This window comes from Lissotriton vulgaris, chromosome 9 (genome assembly GCF_964263255.1).
Source record: "Lissotriton vulgaris chromosome 9, aLisVul1.2, whole genome shotgun sequence".
In the NCBI taxonomy this organism is placed as follows: domain Eukaryota; kingdom Metazoa; phylum Chordata; class Amphibia; order Caudata; family Salamandridae; genus Lissotriton; species Lissotriton vulgaris.
Window position 1 is genome coordinate 32,370,685 of NC_141697.1, and position 23,240 is coordinate 32,393,924.

The following is a 23,240-nucleotide window of genomic DNA, read 5'->3' on the forward strand; positions in this document are numbered from 1 at the left end:
TCATGAGCTCACCTCCCATACACTGTTCATGAGCTCACCTCCCATACACACTGTTCATGAGCTCACCTCCTGTACACACTGTTCATGAGCTCACCTCCCGTACACACTGTTCATGAGCTCACCTCCCATACACACTGTTCATGAGCTCACCTCCCATACACTATTCATGAGCTCACCTACCATACACACTGTTCATGAGCTCACCTCCCGTACACACTGTTCATGAGCTCACCTCCCATACACACTGTTCATGAGCTCACCTCCCATACACACTGTTCATGAGCTCACCTCCCGTACACACTGTTCATGAGATCACCTCCCATACACACTGCTCATGAGCTCACCTCCCATACACACTGCTCATGAGCTCACCTCCCATACACACCGCTCATGAGCTCACCTCCCATACACACTGTTCATGAGCTCACTGCCCATACACACTGTTCACGAGCTCACTGCCCATACATACTGTTCACAAGCTCACCTCCCATACACACTGCTCATGAGCTCACCTCCCATACACACTGTTCATGAGCTCACCTCCCATACACACTGTTCATGAGCTCACCTCTCGTACACACTGTTCATGAGCTCACCTCCCATACACACTGCTCATGAGCTCACCTCCCATACACACTGTTCATGAGCTCACCTCCCAGACACACTGCTCATGAGCTCACCGCCCATACACACTGTTCATGAGCTCACCTCCCATACACACTGTTCATGAGCTCACCTCCCATACACACTGTTCATGAGCTCACCTCCAATACACACTGTTCATGAGCTCACCTCCCATACACACTGTTCATGAGCTCACCGCCCATACACACTGCTCATGAGCTCACCTCCTATACTCACTGTTCATGAGCTCACCTCCCATACACACTGCTCATGAGCTCACCTCCCATACACTGCTCATGAGCTCACCTCCCATGCACACTGCTCTTGAGCTCACCTCCCATACACACTGCTCATGAGCTCACTTCCCATACACACTGTTCATGAGCTCACCTCCCATACACACTGTTCATGAGCTCACCTCCCATACACACTGCTCTTGAGCTCACCTCCCATACACACTGTTCATGAGCTCACCTCCTGTGCACACTGTTCATGCGCTCACCTCCTGTACACTGTTCATGAGCTCACCTCCCATACACACTGTTCATGAGCTCACCTCCCATACACACTGTTCATGAGCTCACCTCCTGTACACACTGCTCATGAGCTCACCTCCCATACACACTGTTTTTGAGCTCACCTCCCATACACATTGTTCATGAGCTCACCTCCCATACACTGTTCATGAGCTCACCTCCCATACACACTGTTCATGAGCTCACCGCCCATACACACTGTTCATGAGCTCACCTCCCATACACTGCTCATGAGCTCACCTCCCGTACACACTGCTCATGTGCTCACCTCCCATACACACTGTTCATGAGCTCACCTCCCATACACACTGTTCACGAGCTCACTGCCCATACATACTGTTCACGAGCTCACTGCCCATACATACTGTTCACAAGCTCACCTCCCATACACACTGCTCATGAGCTCACCTCCCATACACACTGTTCATGAGCTCACCTCCCATACACACTGTTCATGAGCTCACCTCCTGTGCACACTGTTCATGAGCTCACCTCCTGTACACACTGTTCATGAGCTCACCTCCCATACACACTGTTCATGAGCTCACCTCCCATACACACTGTTCATGAGCTCACCTCCTGTACACACTGCTCATGAGCTCACCTCCCATACACACTGTTTTTGAGCTCACCTCCCATACACATTGTTCATGAGCTCACCTCCCATACACACTGTTCATGAGCTCACCTCCCATACACACTGTTCATGAGCTCACCGCCCATACACACTGTTCACGAGCTCACCTCCCATACACTGCTCATGAGCTCACCTCCCGTACACACTGTTCATGAGCTCACCTCCCGTACACACTGTTCATGAGCTCACCTCCCGTACACACTGTTCAGGAGCTCACCTCCCATACACATTGTTCATGAGCTCACCTCCCATACACACTGTTCATGAGCTCACCTCCCATACACACTGTTCATGAGCTCACCTCCCATACACACTGTTCATGAGCTCACCGCCCATACACACTGTTCATGAGCTCACCTCCCATACACTGCTCATGAGCTCACCTCCCGTACACACTGCTCCTGAGCTCACCGCCCATACACACTGTTCATGAGCTCACCTCCCATACACTGCTCATGAGCTCACCTCCCATACACACTGTTCATGAGCTCACCTCCCATACACTGCTCATGAGCTCACCGCCCATACCCACTGTTCATGAGCTCACCTCCCATACACTGCTCATGAGCTCACCTCCTGTACACACTGTTCATGAGCTCACCTCCCATACACTGCTCATGAGCTCACCTCCCATACACACTGTTCATGAGCTCACCTCCATGCGCGTGTGTTTAGTATTATGCCTCACTGTGCTGCGTTTCCGTTTTTGCAAAACATTGTAGTTTAAAAGTTCAGTTGACATCTTAGAATGGCCTGTGTGCTCAAGAACACGAGCAAACGAAGGCTGCTGCGGGCCAGAAGGACCTTCAAGAGGCGGCGTTGAGCAGCAGAAATGGAGATTTAAGTGGAGGGTTCACTGGGGGGCTGGAGATACAGAGAGAGAGGGGGGGGTCGCACGCTGGGGAGGGCTTGAAGGGACCTGTTGAAGCGCGTTGTGGAGCAGTCATTAGATTATCGCATCAGGCTCTGGGCTCCGTCATTGGTTGCGGCGCTGGCGGTCGGTCAGGCCCAGCCCATCTGTCTGTCAGATGTGAGCTCGAAGACACTCATGGTGCCTGTAAGGTTCACAGATGTCAGGCCCCCCTGCCCGAGGGCACCCAAGAGAAGCACAGAGCAGCCCCCTCTGCCCCACCGCTGGATCTGCCCCTCCTGGGAGCGGCCCAGCAGGCCTCGGGGCCGGGGTCCATTAGCACCGCTGTCTGCTTGGCCTCTTCTAGGCGGTGGGACGCTCTGCCCACACCTCTGCCATCCGCCGAGACACCCCAGGGATGACAACACGAGGATTAAGTGTCCCATTAGGGTCCTGGCCTGTCTGTGCAGGGCTTCCTGCCACCTCCTCCTGTCTGAGGCACGATCGCTCCCAGATGTCAAGGAGTAAGTAAGCAAGACATTCACTCCACTCTCTTCTGAATTGAGAAGACCATATCTTTCAAGTCCCATTTCTTGGCTCGAAGGAACATTAATTTGGTTCAGTAAATTCCCTTCCGGTTCCGGGGTTATTTGACAATGAACTTTGCGCACAAACAGATGTAGAAAGAAGGCCGTTTTTTAACAGCACCGTCTCCTCTGCCTCCAGGCACTACAGGGCTAATACCCCTCCGCCCACTGAAGAGCCCCCCACCAGTGTGGTGGACACAGGGCCCAACTTGGAGTGAGACACCTCAATCAGGACTTGTAGAGCGCCGCCTGCCATCAGTGAGGGCCTCCAGGCGCTGGGAAAAAACAAAACAAACAGCCGCCCTGAGGGTAACTAGAAAAGGGAGGGTGGTTCTACCCCAGGCGTCCTCGTGGCATCGCCCCGGACCTTTCTCCATTCTGACGCTTAGCGCCTTCCCTCACACACTGCGCGCTTTGTAATGGTGCACGTGCTTCTGGGTCCCTTGGTGTAACGATGGAGGGCAGCGCCACCCCTCGCCAGAGGCGTCTTCCTGCTGTTATTAATGTGCTGCGAGCGTGCCCTCGCGGCGCTGGGCGCTGGTGAGGGGTGAGCTGTCAGGGAGGGAGGGAGGGCGCCGGCCGGAGATGGATGAGCTGTGAGGCGGCAGCCGGCCTCGCAGAGCCCAGCAGCGGAGTCACTGGAGGCTGTCAGCTTAAAGCGCTTAGACTGACAGTGCGCCCTGCACGGCACTGCACTGCACTCTCAAGGAGGGAGCGCTCACGTGGTCGGGCGCTCTGAAAGTGCCTAGACTGTGTGCGCCTATATGGAACTGTACACCGAGGGGACTCAGGCTACCAGGGTGAGCCCTCAAGGAGCTGCACACTCGAGGCAGGGTGAGCCCTCACACCACTGTACACTCAAGCAAGTGTGAGTGCACCCTCACGGAGTGCGTGCACCCCTCAATGCCTTGTATGCTCACCGGAGTCTGTGCGAGTCCTCATGGTAGTGCACACTCAAGTCAGTAAGTCTGCGCGCGCCCTCACAGTACAGCACCCTCAAGGAAGACTGCGTGCACCCCTCAATGCTCACCGGAGTCTGTGCGCGTCCTCATGGTACTGCACACTCAAGTCAGTAAGTCTGCGCGCGCCCTCACAGTACAGCACCCTCAAGGAAGACTGCGTGCACCCCTCAATGCTCACCGGAGTCTGTGCGCGTCCTCATGGTACTGCACACTCAAGTCAGTAAGTCTGCGCGCGCCCTCACAGTACTGCAGACTCAAGGCAGTAAGTGCGTGCGCGCCCTCACAGTACAGCACACTCAAGCAGTGAGTGCGTGCGCGCCCTCACAGTACAGCACACTCATGGCAGAGTGCGTGCACCCCTCAATGCCTTGTATGCTCACCGGAGTCTGTGCGCGTCCTCGTGGTACTGCACACTCAAGTCAGTAAGTCTGCGCGCGCCCTCACAGTACTGCAGACTCAAGGCAGTGAGTGCATGCGCGCCCTCACAGTACAGCACACTCAAGCAGTGAGTGCGTGCGCGCCCTCACAGTACTGCACACTCAAGGAAGTGAGTGTGTGCACGCCCTCACAGTACAGCACACTCAAGCAGTGAGTGCGTGCGCGCCCTCACAGTACTGCACACTCAAGGAAGTGAGTGTGTGCGCGCCATCCCCGTACAGCACACTCAAGCAGTGAGTGTGCGCGCACTCTTACAGTACTGCACACTCAAGGCAGTGAGTGTGCACCCTCACAGTACTGCACACTCAAGGCAGTGAGTGTGTGCGTGCCCTCACAATACTGCACACTCAAGGAAGTGAGTGTGCGCGCGCCCTTACAGTACTGCACACTCAAGGCAGTGAGTGTGCACCCTCACAGTACTGCAGACTCAAGGCAGTTAGTGTGTGCGCGCCCTCACAGTACAGCACACTCAAGCAGTGAGTGTGTGCACGCCCTCACAGTACAGCACACTCAAGCAGTGAGTGTGCACGCGCCCTCACAGTATTGTACTTAAGGCAAAGTGCGTGCACCCCTCAATGCTCTGTAAGCTCACCGGAGCCAGGGTGTCCTTGTGGTACTGAACCCTCAAGGCAGTGAGTCCGCGGGTCCTCACAGTACTGCACACTCAAGGCAGTGAGTGTGCGCCCCCACAAGGCAGTGAGTGTGCGCCCTCACAGTACTGTACACTCAAGGCAGTGAGTGTGCGCCCTCACAGTACTGTACACTCATTGCAGACTGCGTGCACCCCTCAATGCTCTGTACGCTCACCGGAGTCTGTGCGTTCTCGTGGTACGGCACCATCAAGGCAGTGAGTGTGCACACGCCCTCACAGTACTGTACTCAAGACAGAGTGTGTGTGCCCCTTAATGCTCTGTATGCTCACCGGAGTCTGTGCGCGTCCTCGTGGTACTGCACACTCAAGGCAGTGAGTGTGCGCCCTTACGGTACTGTACACTCAAGGCAGTGAGTGTGTGCCCTCACAGGACTGTACACTCAAGGCAGACTGCGTGCACCCCTCAATGCTCTCTATGCTCACCGGAGTCTTGTGGGTCCGCGTGGTACTGCACCCTCAAGGCAGTGAGTGCGCGCGCCCTCACAATACTGCACACTCAAGGCACACTGTGTGCACCCCTCAATGCTCTGTATGCTCACTGGAGTCTGTGCGCGTACTCGTGGTACTGCACACTCAAGGCAGTGAGTGCACGTGCCCTTACAGTACTGCACATTCAAGACAGTGAGTGCGCGCGCCCTCACAGTACTGCACACTCAAGGCAGACTGCATGCACCCCTCAATGCTCAGTGCTCACCGGAGTCTGTGCGTGTCCTCGTGGTACTGCACACTCAAGGCAGTGAGTCTGTGCCCTCACAGTACTGCACACTCAAGGCAGGGCATGTGCACCCGTCAATGCTCTGTATGCTCACCGGAGTCTGTGCGCGTCCTTGTGGTACGCCCCCCAAGGCAGTGAGTGTGCGCCCTCACAGCACCTTACTCAAGGCAGAGTGTGTGTACCCCTCAATGCTCAATGCTCACCGGAGTCTGTGCGCGTCCTCGTGGTACTGCACCCTCAAGGCAGTGAGTGTGCGCGCCCTTACAGTACTGCACACTCAAGGCAGTGAGTGTATGAGCATCCTCGTGGTACTGCACCCTCAAGGCAGTGAGTGCGTGCGCCCTCACAGCAGGCCCGGTTGTAGAGGATGGGCCCGACCGTCCTAAGGTACCCCCACTGGCCCACCACAGGTCCACTCACAAACAGAAAGCCATCATCCGCTCTTTCTCTTCACGAAGGAAGCTCACACGGGCCTGCAGGCTCCAATCAACGCCCGAATGTGCAGATTCCATCGATAATGCCCACTCCTGGGGCTACTTTTGATGCCTGGGGCAGGGGTGAGGTCACAGGGGATGGCTCTCACTGTGCACGAGTGGACAGAAGGCCTAATGTGGCACACTTCAGAAAACATTTTGTTTTGTTTAAATTAATATAATGCAGCAGATGATGGATTATGTGACAAATATCGTAGATATAATTATGATATACAGCTGCAGAATCACATAATTCCAGTGGCCTTGCTTATGTCACTGTATTAAGCAACAAACACTGGTAATGACAACGTTTTGGCTCTTAACTGACAAGGCTTGCCAAATATCACTAATGCAGAACAGGTACAGAATGGGAAGAAGCGTCCAAGTGCCTATTAAACAATAACAAGGCAATGTCAACAATCCCATGGTAACAGTGGCTATTTGGGCTGCTACTACTGCCCGGCCGCAGCCCCCGGAGGGCCTCACAGATGGCGGAGCCCGCTGAACAAGCTACTTACCTTCGATAACGCATTATCTGGCAGAGAAAGGATCTAGCCACAGAGACAGGATCTAGCCGGACATTCCTTACTTTAGAATCTTCTCCAGGCGCAAGGCTGGATCTGGAAATCTTTAGCATAGCACGTCTGCGCATCGGAAGCCTCCGTATCAATACCATCTTCCGGATGCAACTTTGATGGAGTCTATATAACCCCCTTGCTGTCGCACCACCAGTTTCTTCTGTGACTATTTTACGCACTCAAAACGTGGAGCCTACTGAAACAGTGTGCTAAAATATGGACAAAGCAAACACAAGGAGATGATGGGGGAGCACTGAAACTTTTCAGACACTCCCCAAGTCACTATTAGATCTGGGATGAATCCATCTTCATTTTTTAGCTCACTTCGCCACCTCAGTTCAGACCCAGCAGTATGCAAATCAGTCTGACCCTGTGCCTCATGGGAACAGTCCAGCCCGAACTGCCAAGCCAGGTCTTCCCTGAGCCGGAAACAAGCCTCCTGAGACCGGTTTCTGGGTAACACCCTTCATCAGCCAGGCTAGCTTGAATCTAGTGGCAAAGTGAGCAAGGGACCCACGTCTGGGCATACCCTGCCGACTTAGGGCGAACAAAGCAAACACAAGGAGATGATGGACGGAGCACTGAAACTTTTCAGACACTCACCCCCAGTCATAGATCTGGGTTGAATCCATTATCGTTCTTTAGCTCACTTCGCCACCTCAGTTCAGATACAGCTATATGCAAATCAGTCTGACCCTGTGCTTCATGGGAACAGTTCAGCCTGAACTGCCAAACCAGGTATTCCCTGAACCAGAAACAAGCATCTTGGGACCGGTTTCTAGAAAACAAAACAAACACAAGTCTTTGTTCTCCCTAAGTTGGAAGGGCATGCCCAGACATGGGTTCCTTGCTCACTTTTCCACTGGATTCAAGGTAGACTAGCTGATGAGGGTTGTTAGCCCGAAACCGGTCCTCGGAAGCTTGTTTCCGGTCCAGGGAAGATTGGCTTGGCAGTTCGGACTGGACTCTTCCCAAGAGGCACAGGGTCAAGACTGATTTGCATATAGCTGTGTCTGGACTGAGGTAGCAAAGTGAGCTAAAGAACGATGATAGATTCAACCCAGATCTGTGACTGAAGGTGAGTGTCTGAAAAGTTTTCGCACTCCGTCCATCATCTCCTTGTGTTTGCTAAAATAAGGACACCCTTGTGTCAAATAATCACTGAATTCTTAATTCAGGATGTGAATTTCCATAGCGAAATAGTTCATGATGTGAATTTCTATAACAAAATCATTGAGACAGAAGAGGATCAGTTCCCAGAGCAGGGAGGATGGGAAAGTCGTTAAGGAATCTGCAGCTAGATCCTGTCTCTACCAGATAATGCGTTAACGAAGGTAAGTAACTTGTACAATTGGTAGAGCCATCTAGCCATGGATTCCTTACTTTAGAATCGAATACAAAAGCATACCATTCCCGGAAGAAGGTCTGCGAACTGAGACCATTAAAGCGTCTCTTATTAGAACAAAACCGGCATTCATAAAAACTGAGGTGAGCAATAACATACTCCATGAATATAAAATCTGTGGAAGGAACCACAGATAAGTAAAGTCATAAGACATTAGAAAGCATTGGTCTGACAAACTGTGGTAAAAGCAATCTAACAATATGTGTAGAAAACTGTTTGCACCCTTAAGGGGACCCAAAGCCATGCATGCGGAAGGGACCGCAGAAGGAAAAGTCATAAAGACACTGAAAGCATGGAAACATCATTACCCATGGTAGTAGGACAATTTTGCCAAATGGCCCTATAAATATAAAGCTATTTGCGCGCATATCCAGACTCGGCCATCATGTTCGATACTTGAAAACCACAGATTAGCAGGTGATGCCAGGAAGCAGCACCTCTAGCCATATAGAGTCCTACCCGAGCCAGACCTGCTCTGTAAACACAGAGAACGGTCCTTCACCTGTGCGAAAGCATAACAAATGCTTTATAAAAAGGAGTCGAAGACAACATAATAGAACGTTTGTTTGTAAAGTGCACATTCCCCGCAAAGGGTATGTTGGCGTTGAATAACAGATGGTTATTGCTACCTAACTCAATGGTACTCATTCCATCGACCTCAGAAGGATGAAATATCATGGTCCCAAAATATAGTGAAGGTAAGTGCATATAGGCGTGTAGATTTACTATTCTTAACCCCACATCTACGTGCCTTAAGGAAATATATATAAATATATACATATACACACACAGTGAGTTATAGTTCTTGCTCAAGAGCAATAAGCCCCTGACATGTGCCAATTACAGCCACCAACGCACAGAACACAAGGCATACCGAGCGCCGCCTGCCACGTTGTTCTCTTTTTTGCCCATTTCTTTGTTTCTGAACTCTTTGCAAATGTTTTGAGCATGGCAGTCAGTTTCCGTTATGGCATGTCTAACATGCATTGGTAACCATGACGGGTGAATTTCAGTGGTTTGCACATTTGAGCCAGAACCATAACTCCGTTTTAACTGTTTTTGTCAGTGAATTACTTTTTTTTTTTTTACTGAGTACTCAACTTCCAAACACTGCTGCGCCCGCCCATCAGATGTGCACAGGAGAGTTGACTGAAGGGCCTGTCCTTGGCCCAACTCACTGCCAAAAGCCACCCTGCCGGGAGCACCCAACCCCGCAGCCTATGGCCTTTGGCACTGCACGGCGGGTGCTGCAGTCAGGCCCTCCACCCAACCAACTGCCCTCAGTAGATGCCCAAAGTGCATGCCGACACACGAGTGGGGTGGAAGGCCTGCCCCGGGCCAGACCCCCACCCAACTCTCTGCCACCACCCAACCCCGCAGCCTATGGCCTTTGGCACTGCACGGCGGGTGCTGCAGTCAGGCCCTCCACCCAACCAACTGCCCTCAGTAGATGCCTGCAGTGCATGCCGACACACGAGTGGGGTGGAAGGCCTGCCCCGGGCCAGACCCCCACCCAACTCTCTGCCACCACCCAACCCCGCAGCCTATGGCCTTTGGCACTGCACGGCGGGTGCTGCAGTCAGGCCCTCCACCCAACCAACTGCCCTCAGTAGAGGCCCGCAGTGCATGCCGACACACGAGTGGGGTGGAAGGCCTGCCCCAGGCCAGACCCCCACCCAACTCTCTGCCACCACCCAACCCCGCAGCCTATGGCCTTTGGCACTGCACGGCGGGTGCTGCAGTCAGGCCCTCCACCCAACCAACTGCCCTCAGTAGATGCCTGCAGTGCATGCCGACACACGAGTGGGGTGGAAGGCCTGCCCCAGGCCAGACCCCCACCCAACTCTCTGCCACCACCCAACCCCGCAGCCTATGGCCTTTGGCACTGCACGGCGGGTGCTGCAGTCAGGCCCTCCACCCAACCAACTGCCCTCAGTAGATGCCAGCAGTGCATGCCGACACACGAGTGGGGTGGAAGGCCTGCCCCGGGCCAGACCCCCACCCAACTCTCTGCCACCACCCAACCCCGCAGCCTATGGCCTTTGGCACTGCACGGCGGGTGCTGCAGTCAGGCCCTCCACCCAACCAACTGCCCTCAGTAGATGCCTGCAGTGCATGCCGACACACGAGTGGGGTGGAAGGCCTGCCCCGGGCCAGACCCCCACCCAACTCTCTGCCACCACCCAACCCCGCAGCCTATGGCCTTTGGCACTGCACGGCGGGTGCTGCAGTCAGGCCCTCCACCCAACCAACTGCCCTCAGTAGATGCCTGCAGTGCATGCCGACACACGAGTGGGGTGGAAGGCCTGCCCCGGGCCAGACCCCCACCCAACTCTCTGCCACCACCCAACCCCGCAGCCTATGGCCTTTGGCACTGCACGGCGGGTGCTGCAGTCAGGCCCTCCACCCAACCAACTGCCCTCAGTAGAGGCCCGCAGTGCATGCCGACACACGAGTGGGGTGGAAGGCCTGCCCCGGGCCAGACCCCCACCCAACTCTCTGCCACCACCCAACCCCGCAGCCTATGGCCTTTGGCACTGCACGGCGGGTGCTGCAGTCAGGCCCTCCACCCAACCAACTGCCCTCAGTAGATGCCTGCAGTGCATGCCGACACACGAGTGGGGTGGAAGGCCTGCCCCAGGCCAGACCCCCACCCAACTCTCTGCCACCACCCAACCCCGCAGCCTATGGCCTTTGGCACTGCACGGCGGGTGCTGCAGTCAGGCCCTCCACCCAACCAACTGCCCTCAGTAGATGCCAGCAGTGCATGCCGACACACGAGTGGGGTGGAAGGCCTGCCCCGGGCCAGACCCCCACCCAACTCTCTGCCACCACCCAACCCCGCAGCCTATGGCCTTTGGCACTGCACGGCGGGTGCTGCAGTCAGGCCCTCCACCCAACCAACTGCCCTCAGTAGATGCCTGCAGTGCATGCCGACACACGAGTGGGGTGGAAGGCCTGCCCCGGGCCAGACCCCCACCCAACTCTCTGCCACCACCCAACCCCGCAGCCTATGGCCTTTGGCACTGCACGGCGGGTGCTGCAGTCAGGCCCTCCACCCAACCAACTGCCCTCAGTAGATGCCCAAAGTGCATGCCGACACACGAGTGGGGTGGAAGGCCTGCCCCGGGCCAGACCCCCACCCAACTCTCTGCCACCACCCGACCCCGCAGCCTATGGCCTTTGGCACTGCACGGCGGGTGCTGCAGTCAGGCCCTCCACCCAACCAACTGCCCTCAGTAGATGCCCGCAGTGCATGCCGACACACGAGTGGGGTGGAAGGCCTGCCCCGGGCCAGACCCCCACCCAACTCTCTGCCACCACCCAACCCCGCAGCCTATGGCCTTTGGCACTGCACGGCGGGTGCTGCAGTCAGGCCCTCCACCCAACCAACTGCCCTCAGTAGATGCCTGCAGTGCATGCCGACACACGAGTGGGGTGGAAGGCCTGCCCCGGGCCAGACCCCCACCCAACTCTCTGCCACCACCCAACCCCGCAGCCTATGGCCTTTGGCACTGCACGGCGGGTGCTGCAGTCAGGCCCTCCACCCAACCAACTGCCCTCAGTAGATGCCTGCAGTGCATGCCGACACACGAGTGGGGTGGAAGGCCTGCCCCGGGCCAGACCCCCACCCAACTCTCTGCCACCACCCAACCCCGCAGCCTATGGCCTTTGGCACTGCACGGCGGGTGCTGCAGTCAGGCCCTCCACCCAACCAACTGCCCTCAGTAGAGGCCCGCAGTGCATGCCGACACACGAGTGGGGTGGAAGGCCTGCCCCAGGCCAGACCCCCACCCAACTCTCTGCCACCACCCAACCCCGCAGCCTATGGCCTTTGGCACTGCACGGCGGGTGCTGCAGTCAGGCCCTCCACCCAACCAACTGCCCTCAGTAGATGCCTGCAGTGCATGCCGACACACGAGTGGGGTGGAAGGCCTGCCCCAGGCCAGACCCCCACCCAACTCTCTGCCACCACCCAACCCCGCAGCCTATGGCCTTTGGCACTGCACGGCGGGTGCTGCAGTCAGGCCCTCCACCCAACCAACTGCCCTCAGTAGATGCCAGCAGTGCATGCCGACACACGAGTGGGGTGGAAGGCCTGCCCCGGGCCAGACCCCCACCCAACTCTCTGCCACCACCCAACCCCGCAGCCTATGGCCTTTGGCACTGCACGGCGGGTGCTGCAGTCAGGCCCTCCACCCAACCAACTGCCCTCAGTAGATGCCTGCAGTGCATGCCGACACACGAGTGGGGTGGAAGGCCTGCCCCGGGCCAGACCCCCACCCAACTCTCTGCCACCACCCAACCCCGCAGCCTATGGCCTTTGGCACTGCACGGCGGGTGCTGCAGTCAGGCCCTCCACCCAACCAACTGCCCTCAGTAGATGCCTGCAGTGCATGCCGACACACGAGTGGGGTGGAAGGCCTGCCCCGGGCCAGACCCCCACCCAACTCTCTGCCACCACCCAACCCCGCAGCCTATGGCCTTTGGCACTGCACGGCGGGTGCTGCAGTCAGGCCCTCCACCCAACCAACTGCCCTCAGTAGAGGCCCGCAGTGCATGCCGACACACGAGTGGGGTGGAAGGCCTGCCCCAGGCCAGACCCCCACCCAACTCTCTGCCACCACCCAACCCCGCAGCCTATGGCCTTTGGCACTGCACGGCGGGTGCTGCAGTCAGGCCCTCCACCCAACCAACTGCCCTCAGTAGATGCCTGCAGTGCATGCCGACACACGAGTGGGGTGGAAGGCCTGCCCCAGGCCAGACCCCCACCCAACTCTCTGCCACCACCCAACCCCGCAGCCTATGGCCTTTGGCACTGCACGGCGGGTGCTGCAGTCAGGCCCTCCACCCAACCAACTGCCCTCAGTAGATGCCAGCAGTGCATGCCGACACACGAGTGGGGTGGAAGGCCTGCCCCGGGCCAGACCCCCACCCAACTCTCTGCCACCACCCAACCCCGCAGCCTATGGCCTTTGGCACTGCACGGCGGGTGCTGCAGTCAGGCCCTCCACCCAACCAACTGCCCTCAGTAGATGCCTGCAGTGCATGCCGACACACGAGTGGGGTGGAAGGCCTGCCCCGGGCCAGACCCCCACCCAACTCTCTGCCACCACCCAACCCCGCAGCCTATGGCCTTTGGCACTGCACGGCGGGTGCTGCAGTCAGGCCCTCCACCCAACCAACTGCCCTCAGTAGATGCCTGCAGTGCATGCCGACACACGAGTGGGGTGGAAGGCCTGCCCCGGGCCAGACCCCCACCCAACTCTCTGCCACCACCCAACCCCGCAGCCTATGGCCTTTGGCACTGCACGGCGGGTGCTGCAGTCAGGCCCTCCACCCAACCAACTGCCCTCAGTAGATGCCCAAAGTGCATGCCGACACACGAGTGGGGTGGAAGGCCTGCCCCGGGCCAGACCCCCACCCAACTCTCTGCCACCACCCGACCCCGCAGCCTATGGCCTTTGGCACTGCACGGCGGGTGCTGCAGTCAGGCCCTCCACCCAACCAACTGCCCTCAGTAGATGCCCGCAGTGCATGCCGACACACGAGTGGGGTGGAAGGCCTGCCCCGGGCCAGACCCCCACCCAACTCTCTGCCACCACCCAACCCCGCAGCCTATGGCCTTTGGCACTGCACGGCGGGTGCTGCAGTCAGGCCCTCCACCCAACCAACTGCCCTCAGTAGATGCCTGCAGTGCATGCCGACACACGAGTGGGGTGGAAGGCCTGCCCCGGGCCAGACCCCCACCCAACTCTCTGCCACCACCCAACCCCGCAGCCTATGGCCTTTGGCACTGCACGGCGGGTGCTGCAGTCAGGCCCTCCACCCAACCAACTGCCCTCAGTAGATGCCTGCAGTGCATGCCGACACACGAGTGGGGTGGAAGGCCTGCCCCGGGCCAGACCCCCACCCAACTCTCTGCCACCACCCAACCCCGCAGCCTATGGCCTTTGGCATTGCACGGCGGGTGCTGCAGTCTGGCCCTCCACCCAACCAACTGCCCTCAGTAGATGCCAGCAGTGCATGCCGACACACGAGTGGGGTGGAAGGCCTGCCCCGGGCCAGACCCCCACCCAACTCTCTGCCACCACCCAACCCCGCAGCCTATGGCCTTTGGCATTGCACGGCGGGTGCTGCAGTCAGGCCCTCCACCCAACCAACTGCCCTCAGTAGATGCCAGCAGTGCATGCCGACACACGAGTGGGGTGGAAGGCCTGCCCCGGGCCAGACCCCCACCCAACTCTCTGCCACCACCCAACCCTGCAGCCTATGGCCTTTGGCACTGCACGGCGGGTGCTGCAGTCAGGCCCTCCACCCAACCAACTGCCCGCAGTAAATGCCCGCGGTGCATGCCGACACATGAGTGGGGTGGAGAAACCCAACCCCGCAGCCTATGGCCTTTGGCACAGCACAACGAGTGCTGCAGTCAGGCCCTCCACCCAACCAACTGCCCGCAGTAAATGCCCGCGGTGCATGGCCGACACATGAGTGGGGTGGAGAAACCCAACCTCGCAGCCTATGGCCTTTGGCATCACACAGCGGGATCTGCGGCCAGGCCCTTCACCCAACCAACTGCCCTCAGTAGATGCCCGCGGTGCATGGCTGACACACGAGTGGGGTGGAGTCCCTGGCCCTTGCCAGACCCCCCCCCCCCCCAACTCTCTGCCACCACCCAACCCTGATTGTGCACATCTTTTGACTGTGCACTGTGGGGTTTGTGAATGGGCCTGGCATAGTGCCAGGCCCTATACCCTACCCCCACTTATCAGCCAACACGGCTGCACATGCCTTCACCCATATGCAGCGAGGAAGGGCCCTCACACCCTAGCCACTGCCACCAGGCTTGCCTGTGACCCCACACCCTAGCCACTGCCATCAGGCTTGCCTGTGACCCCACACCCTAGCCACTGCCATCAGGCCGGCCTGTGGGCCCACACTCTAGCCACTGCCATCAGGCTAATGCCACAGCTTCAAGCTCACGGCTGTGCACAGCTCGCACTTTGTGGATGGCCTGGCTTAAAGGCTGGCTTTCTGACCTGGTATTGGGGGTTTGTGGCTAGGCCCTGTGCCCAGTGCTTTAATTGGGCCGGTACTGTCCGGTATGGAGGACCAGCACTTTTTTATGAGGGAGAGTACCGGCACTTCTCAAGAGTGACGTAATACTTTTAATTGGAGAGTACCGGCACTTCTCAAAAACAAGCAGGTGCTCTGGTACAGAGTACCTGCACTTCTATTTTCCCATTCCAAGCACTGCTTGTGCCCCATCTCCTGCCATCAGTTAACCCCACCATGCCATGTGCTGTGGGTGCTGGGCTTTGCCTGTGGGCACCACTTAGACACTGACCCCATGCTTATAGCCTATCTATTAGGGAGAAGTGTGGCGCAGCGGCCAGAGCTGCTGACTCCATATCGCGGAGATCACGGTTCGATCCCCACCGGCAGCTCAGCTCAGCACCTTCGAATTCTGGGCAATAGCTTGCTTTATCTCCCCGCAGCCCCCAGCGCCTTGAACCCCTAAAGGGTGATATGTCCGGGCTTTACAAATATGAAAATATTATTATTATTATCTGCTAAGTGCGCAGATTCCAAGCATGGACAGGAGAGGCCGGGTGAAAGGCAAGCTTTGTTTTTTTTTTATTGTGGATCAGCATGAAACTATCGAGTCAGAAGTGATTTGAGGTTTAACCACGAAAGGCGGGTCAATTCTGGCACCGAAAATGGCCGCTCATGTGAGTCTCAAATCTTTTATGACTCAAGAGTTTGGCACCAATGTTGGTGTGTTTTCCTGACGTGGGGCTTTAGTTTTAGACCCCCCTGGCAGTCCTGGGGCCAAGCACCTCTGACTCTGCCCTCTCCCCAAGGCTGTGTAAATTCTTTTTCCAATACACAAAACACTAAAGTTTCAAGTCGGTCAAAATACAATTTTCAGAGCTCTTATCCAGTCAATCACACTTCTTAAAAACATTCAAAATAGGATTGACAAGAAAGACTCTAGATTTAATGGCAGAACTATATAAGTGTAAAACCCTTATAACCAGCTCAACAACTTTTGTAAACTCTAATATCTTAAAAACTACTTAACGGATTTACACCAAAAAGATAAATGCATGTTTTGCGAGTAAAGTTCTACTTTGAAGCAAAGTTTGAAGTAAATGAGCACACTATTTTTTTTATTTAGAACAGAGAAACTGGAGAATAGATCTGTTCTCTAAACGGAGGGAGTCAGTCTAGGTCCTGTAGAACCTGAGCGACGGGTCTAAGACCTGTAGAATCTGAGCGACGGGTCTAAGACCTGTAGAACCTCAGGGGAGGGTCTAAGACCTGTAGAACCTGAGGGGTTGGACTAAGACCTGTAAAACCTGAGCGGTGGGTCGAAGACCTGTAGAACCTGAGGGGCGGGTTTAAGACCTGTAAAAACTTTGGGGAGGGTCTAAGACCTGTAAAACCTGAGGGGCGGGTCTAAGACCTGTAAAACCTGAGGGGCGGGTCTAAGACCTGTAGAACTTGCAGGGAGAGCTACAAAAATAAGGGGCTGGTCTAAGACCTGTAGAATCTGAGGGAAGGGTCTAAGACCTGTAGAATTTGAGGGGTGGGACTAAGACCTGTATAACCTGAGGGGTGGGACTAAGACCTGTATAACATGAGGGGTGGGTCTAAGACCTGTAGAACTTGCAAGGAGAGCTCCAAACATAAGGGGCTGGTCTAATACCTGTAGAACCTGAGCGGTGGGTCGAAGACCTGTAGAACCTGAGGGGAGATTCTAAGACCTGTAGAACCTGAGGGGCGGGTCTAAGACCTGTAGAACTTACAAGGAGAGCTCCAAACATAAGGGACTGGTCTAAGACCTGTAGAACCTGAGCGGAGGGTCTAAGACCTGTAGAACCTGAGGGGAGGGTCTAAGTCCTGTAGAATCTGAGGGAAGGGTCTAAAATCCTGTAGAATCTGAGCAACGGGTCTAAGACCTGTAGAACCTCAGGGGAGGGTCTAAGACCTGTAGAACCTGAGGGGTTGGATTAAGACCTGTAAAACCTGAGCGGTGGGTCGAAGACCTGTAGAACCTGAGGGGCGGGTTTAAGACCTGTAAAAACTTTGGGGAGGGTCTAAGACCTGTAAAACCTGAGGGGCGGGTCTAAGACCTGTAAAACCTGAGGGGCGGGTCTAAGACCTGTAGAACTTGCAGGGAGAGCTACAAAAATAAGGGGCTGGTCTAAGACCTGTAGAATCTGAGGGAAGGGTCTAAGACCTGTAGAATTTGAGGGGTGGGACTAAGACCTGTATAACCTGAGGGGTGGGACTAAGACCTGTATAACATGAGGGGTGGGTCTAAGACCTGTAGAACTTGCAAGGAGAGCTCCAAACATAAGGGGCTGGTCTAATACCTGTAGAACCTGAGCGGTGGGTCGAAGACCTGTAGAACCTGAGGGGAGATTCTAAGACCTGTAGAACCTGAGGGGCGGGTCTAAGACCTGTAGAACTCACAAGGAGAGCTCCAAACATAAGGGACTGGTCTAAGACCTGTAGAACCTGAGCGGAGGGTCGAAGACCTGTAGAACCTGAGGGGAGATTCTAAGACCTGTAGAACTTGGGCGACGGGTCTAAGACCTGTAGAACCTGAGGGGCGGGTCTAAGACCTGTAGAACTTGCAGGGAGAGCTCCAAACATAAGGGACTGGTCTAAGACCTGTAGAACCTGAGCGGAGGGTCGAAGACCTGTAGAACCTGAGGGGAGATTCTAAGACCTGTAGAACCTGAGGGGCGGGTCTAAGACCTGTAGAACTTGCAGGGAGAGCTCCAAACATAAGGGACTGGTCTAAGACCTGTAGAACCTGAGCGGAGGGTCGAAGACCTGTAGAACCTGAGGGGAGATTCTAAGACCTGTAGAACCTGAGGGGCGGGTCTAAGACCTGTAGAACCTGAGGGGAGGGTGTAGAATCTAAGGGGTGGGTCTAAGACCTGTAGAAGTTGCAGGGAGACCTCCAAACCCAAGGAGCTGGTCTAAGACCTGTAAAACTTGAGGGGTGGATCTAAGACCTGTAGAATCTGAGGGGAAGGTCCGAGACCTTCAGAACATCCAGGGACAGCTCCAAACCTAAGGAGCTGGTCTAAGATCTGTAAAACGTGAGGGGTGGATCTAAGACCTGTAGAATCTGAGGGGAAGGTCCAAGACCTTCAGAACATCCAGGGACAGCTCCAAACCTAAGGAGCTGGTCTAAGATCTGTAAAACGTGAGGGGTGGATCTAAGACCTGTAGAATCTGAGGGGAAGGTCCAAGACCTTCAGAACATCCAGGGACAGCTCCAAACCTAAGGAGCTGGTCTAAGATCTGTAAAACGTGAGGGGTGGATCTAAGACCTGTAGAATCTGAGGGGAGGGTCTAAGACCAGTTGAACTTGCAGGGAGAGCTCCAAACCTAAGGGACTAGTCTAAGACTAGTAGAATCTGAGCGGCGGGTCTAACACCTGTAGAACTTGCAGGGGGAGTTCCCAACCTGAGGGGTGGGTCTAAGACATGTAGATCCTGAGGGACGTGTCTAACACCTGTAGAACCTGAGCGGAGCACCCAACCTAAGAGGCTGCTCTAAGACCTGTAGAACGTGAGGGGTGGGTCTTAGACCTGTAGACCTTGCAGGGAGACCAAGGTCGTCAAGCATGGTGAAATACGTGGATTCCCTCAATCTGCAACCAGCTCGAAGCCAGCTGGTTGCAGATTTCTCTGAGTTGAAATTAGAAGAGTAATGATTAAGTGTGGGGTCTACAGAAGTCAAAATGTTAAAAACCACGGATCTAGGAGATAGCTTTGCTGTCTAAAGAGTGGGCCTCAGACCTGTACAGCCTGGGGGATAGCTCTGATGTTCAACTCTAAACAATCAGAGAAACAGCTCTGTTGCCCAGATCTAAACCTGTAATCACTCTACAACCAGGTATCTCTTCTGTTGACGTTCTGTGTAACCCGAGGGACAGCTCTGCTGTCCAAGTCCTGAGATTAATTCTGAACATGAATACTCACATGTTGCTTCAGCACCAGGTTCTTGACTCCTTCCATGACAAACTGGGAGCCAGTGTTCATAACTCGTGACAGGAGACTGCAGGGGAGGAGGAAACAGAAAAGAAGCCAAGGCCCCTAGTGAATTGGAATCAGAGTTTGTCCAAACCTCATAATGCAGCAGTCTCTCTATTTCCTCCCTCATGCCCTCCCTTCAGTTCCAAACTAAGCAAAACAGAACTCCACACACCAGGTCTGGAGAGAGGAAGCATAATACCAGGCCATGCTATGACTTTAGGGGTCCTAGGCATACAACTGGCACCTGTACACTGTTACTCAAACATCATAGGTGCTGACAGGTACTTGGGCTATATTTCTCAATACCCCAGAGATGGACAGTGGCGTACCTATGCAGTGTTTTCTACACCCCAGAGCTCATCTGACGAACATCTGTGCAGGGTTCTCCAGCACCTAAGTGCAGGTCTAGCACAACACCTGTGCAGGGATCCCCTGCACCCCAGAGCTGAGCTTACAGGCACCTGTGCAGGGATCCCCTGCACCCCAGAGCTAAGCTTACAGGCAGCTGTGCAGGGATCCCCTGCACCCCAGAGCTGAGCTTACAGGCACCTGTGCAGGGATCCCCTGCACCCCAGAGCTAAGCTTACAGGCACCTGTGCAGGGATCCCCTGCACCCCAGAGCTGAGCTTACAGGCACCTGTGCAGGGATCCCCTGCACCCCAGAGCTGAGCTTACAGGCACCTGTGCAGGGATCCCCTGCACCCCAGAGCTGAGCTTACAGGCACCTGTGCAGGGATCCCCTGCACCTCAGAGCTGAGCTTACAGGCACCTGTGCAGGGATCCCCTGCACCCCAGAGCTGAGCTTACAGGCACCTGTGCAGGGATCCCCTGCACCCCACAGCTGAGCTGACGGGCACCTGTTCAGGGATCCCCTGCACCCCAGAGCTGAGCTTACAGGCACCTGTGCAGGGATCCCCTGCACCCCAGAGCTGAGCTTACAGGCACCTGTGCAGGGATCCCCTGCACCCCAGAGCTGAGCTTACAGGCACCTGTGCAGGGATCCCCTGCACCCCAGAGCTGAGCTTACAGGCACCTGTGCAGGGATCCCCTGCACCTCAGAGCTGAGCTTACAGGCACCTGTGCAGGGATCCCCTGCACCCCAGAGCTGAGCTTACAGGCACCTGTGCAGGGATCCCCTGCACCCCACAGCTGAGCTGACGGGCACCTGTTCAGGGATCCCCTGCACCCCAGAGCTGAGCTTACAGGCACCTGTGCAGGGATCCCCTGCACCTCAGAGCTGAGCTTACAGGCACCTGTGCAGGGATCCCCTGCACCCCAGAGCTGAGCTTACAGGCACCTGTGCAGGGATCCCCTGCACCCCAGAGCTGAGCTTACAGGCACCTGTGCAGGGATCCCCTGCACTCCGAGCTGAGCTTACAGGCATCGGCGCAGGGTTTCCATACACCCCAGAACTGGGTTGATGCGTACCAGTGCAGGGTTCCTTTCTATCCCACAGCACAAATTATGGAAATCTGTGCAAGTTTCCTCTGTACCCCAGTGTTGGAATGACAGGCTGGACCAAGAAATACTGGTGCAATTTTCCACTGTATAGAAGTGTTCATTGGTACCCCAGATCTGGACTGACAGGTTCCTGCACAGTGCGCTTAAGTTGCCTAGAGCTGGGCTGTGGGGTACCTGTGCCATGTTTTCCTGTACCCCAGCACTGGATTGATGGGTACCTGTGCAGTGTTCCTCAATACCCCACATTTAGACTGATGGAAACGTGTACAACATTCCTCTGTACCCTAGAGGTGGACTGCTGTGTTTATGTCTCATGCTCCTCTGTACCCTAGAGCTGGATAGCTGGGTATATGTCTCATGCTCCTCTGTACCCTAGAGCTGGACTGAGGGGTATATGTCTCATGCTCCTCTGTACCCTAGAGCTGGACTGCTGGGTATATGTCTCATGCTCCTCTGTACCCTAGAGCTGGACTGCTGGTCATATGTCTCATGCTCCTCTGTACCCTAGAGCTGGACTGCTGGGTATATGTCTCATGCTCCTCTATACCCTAGAGCTGGACTGCTGGGTATATGTCTCATGCTCCTCTGTACCCTAGAGCTGGACTGCTGGGTATATGTCTCATGCTCCTCTGTACCCTAGAGCTGGACTGAGGGGTCTCATGCTCCTCTGTGCCCTAGAGCTGGACTGCTGGGTATATGTCTCATGCTCCCCTGTACCCTAGAGATGGACTGCTGGGTATATGTCTCATGCTCCTCTGTACCCTAGAGCTGGACTCAGGGGTATATGTCTCATGCTCCTCTGTACCCTAGAGCTGGACTGCTGGGTATATGTCTCATGCTCCTCTGTACCCTAGAGCTGGACTCAGTGGTATATGTCTCATGCTCCTCTGTACCCTAGAGCTGGACTGCTGGGTATATGTCTCATGTTACTCTGTACCCTAGAGCTGGACTGCTGGGTATATGTCTCATGCTCCTTTGTACCCTAGAGCTGGTCTCAGGGGTATATGTCTCATGCTCCTCTGTACCCTAGAGCTGGACTGCTGGGTATATGTCTCATGCTCCTCTGTACCCTAGAGCTGGACTCAGGGGTATATGTCTCATGCTCCTCTGTACCCTAGAGGTGGACTGCTGTGTATATGTCTCATGCTCCTCTGTACCCTAGAGCTGGATAGCTGGGTATATGTCTCATGCTCCTCTGTACCCTAGAGCTGGACTGAGGGGTATATGTCTCATGCTCCTCTGTACCCTAGAGCTGGACTGCTGGGTATATGTCTCATGCTCCTCTGTACCCTAGAGCTGGACTGCTGGTCATATGTCTCATGCTCCTCTGTACCCTAGAGCTGGACTGCTGAGTATATGTCTCATGCTCCTCTTTACCCTAGAGCTGGACTGCTGGGTATATGTCTCATGCTCCTCTGTACCCTAGAGCTGGACTGCTGGGTATATGTCTCATGCTCCTCTGTACCCTAGAGCTGGACTGAGGGGTCTCATGCTCCTCTGTGCCCTAGAGCTGGACTGCTGGGTATATGTCTCATGCTCCCCTGTACCCTAGAGCAGGACTGCTGGGTATATGTCTCATGCTCCTCTGTACCCTAGAGCTGGACTGCTGGGTATATGTCTCATGCTCCTCTGTACCCTAGAGCTGGACTCAGTGGTATATGTCTCATGCTCCTCTGTACCCTAGAGCTGGACTGCTGGGTATATGTCTCGTGTTACTCTGTACCCTAGAGCTGGACTGCTGGGTATATGTCTCATGCTCCTTTGTACCCTAGAGCTGGACTCAGGGGTATATGTCTCATGCTCCTCTGTACCCTAGAGCTGGACTGCTGGGTATATGTCTCATGCTCCTCTGTACCCTAGAGCTGGACTCAGGGGTATATGTCTCATGCTCCTCTGTACCCTAGAGGTGGACTGCTGTGTATATGTCTCATGCTCCTCTGTACCCTAGAGCTGGATAGCTGGGTATATGTCTCATGCTACTCTGTACCCTAGAGCTGGACTGAGGGGTATATGTCTCATGCTCCTCTGTACCCTAGAGCTGGACTGCTGGGTATATGTCCCATGCTCCTCTGTACCCTAGAGCTGGACTGCTGGTCATTTGTCTCAGGCTCCTCTGTACCCTAGAGCTGGACTCAGGGGTATATGTCTCATGCTCCTCTGTACCCTAGAGCTGGACTGCTGGGTATATGTCTCATGCTCCTCTGTACCCTAGAGCTGGACTGAGGGGTATATGTCTCATGCTCCTCTGTACCCTAGAGC

At 55.5% G+C, this 23,240-nt stretch overlaps 1 protein-coding gene across 1 annotated transcript in view; it reads right to left on the reverse strand.

Annotated features, from left to right (window-relative positions):
- Positions 1 to 23,240, reverse strand: part of SCFD1 (sec1 family domain containing 1) — a 709,689-nt gene that overhangs the window by 136,165 nt on the left and 550,284 nt on the right. Inside the window, exon 19 of the mRNA XM_086936984.1 lies at positions 19,467 to 19,542. Within this exon, the coding sequence (XP_086793110.1) occupies positions 19,467 to 19,542 (76 nt within the window). The remainder of the gene's footprint in view (positions 1 to 19,466; positions 19,543 to 23,240) is intronic.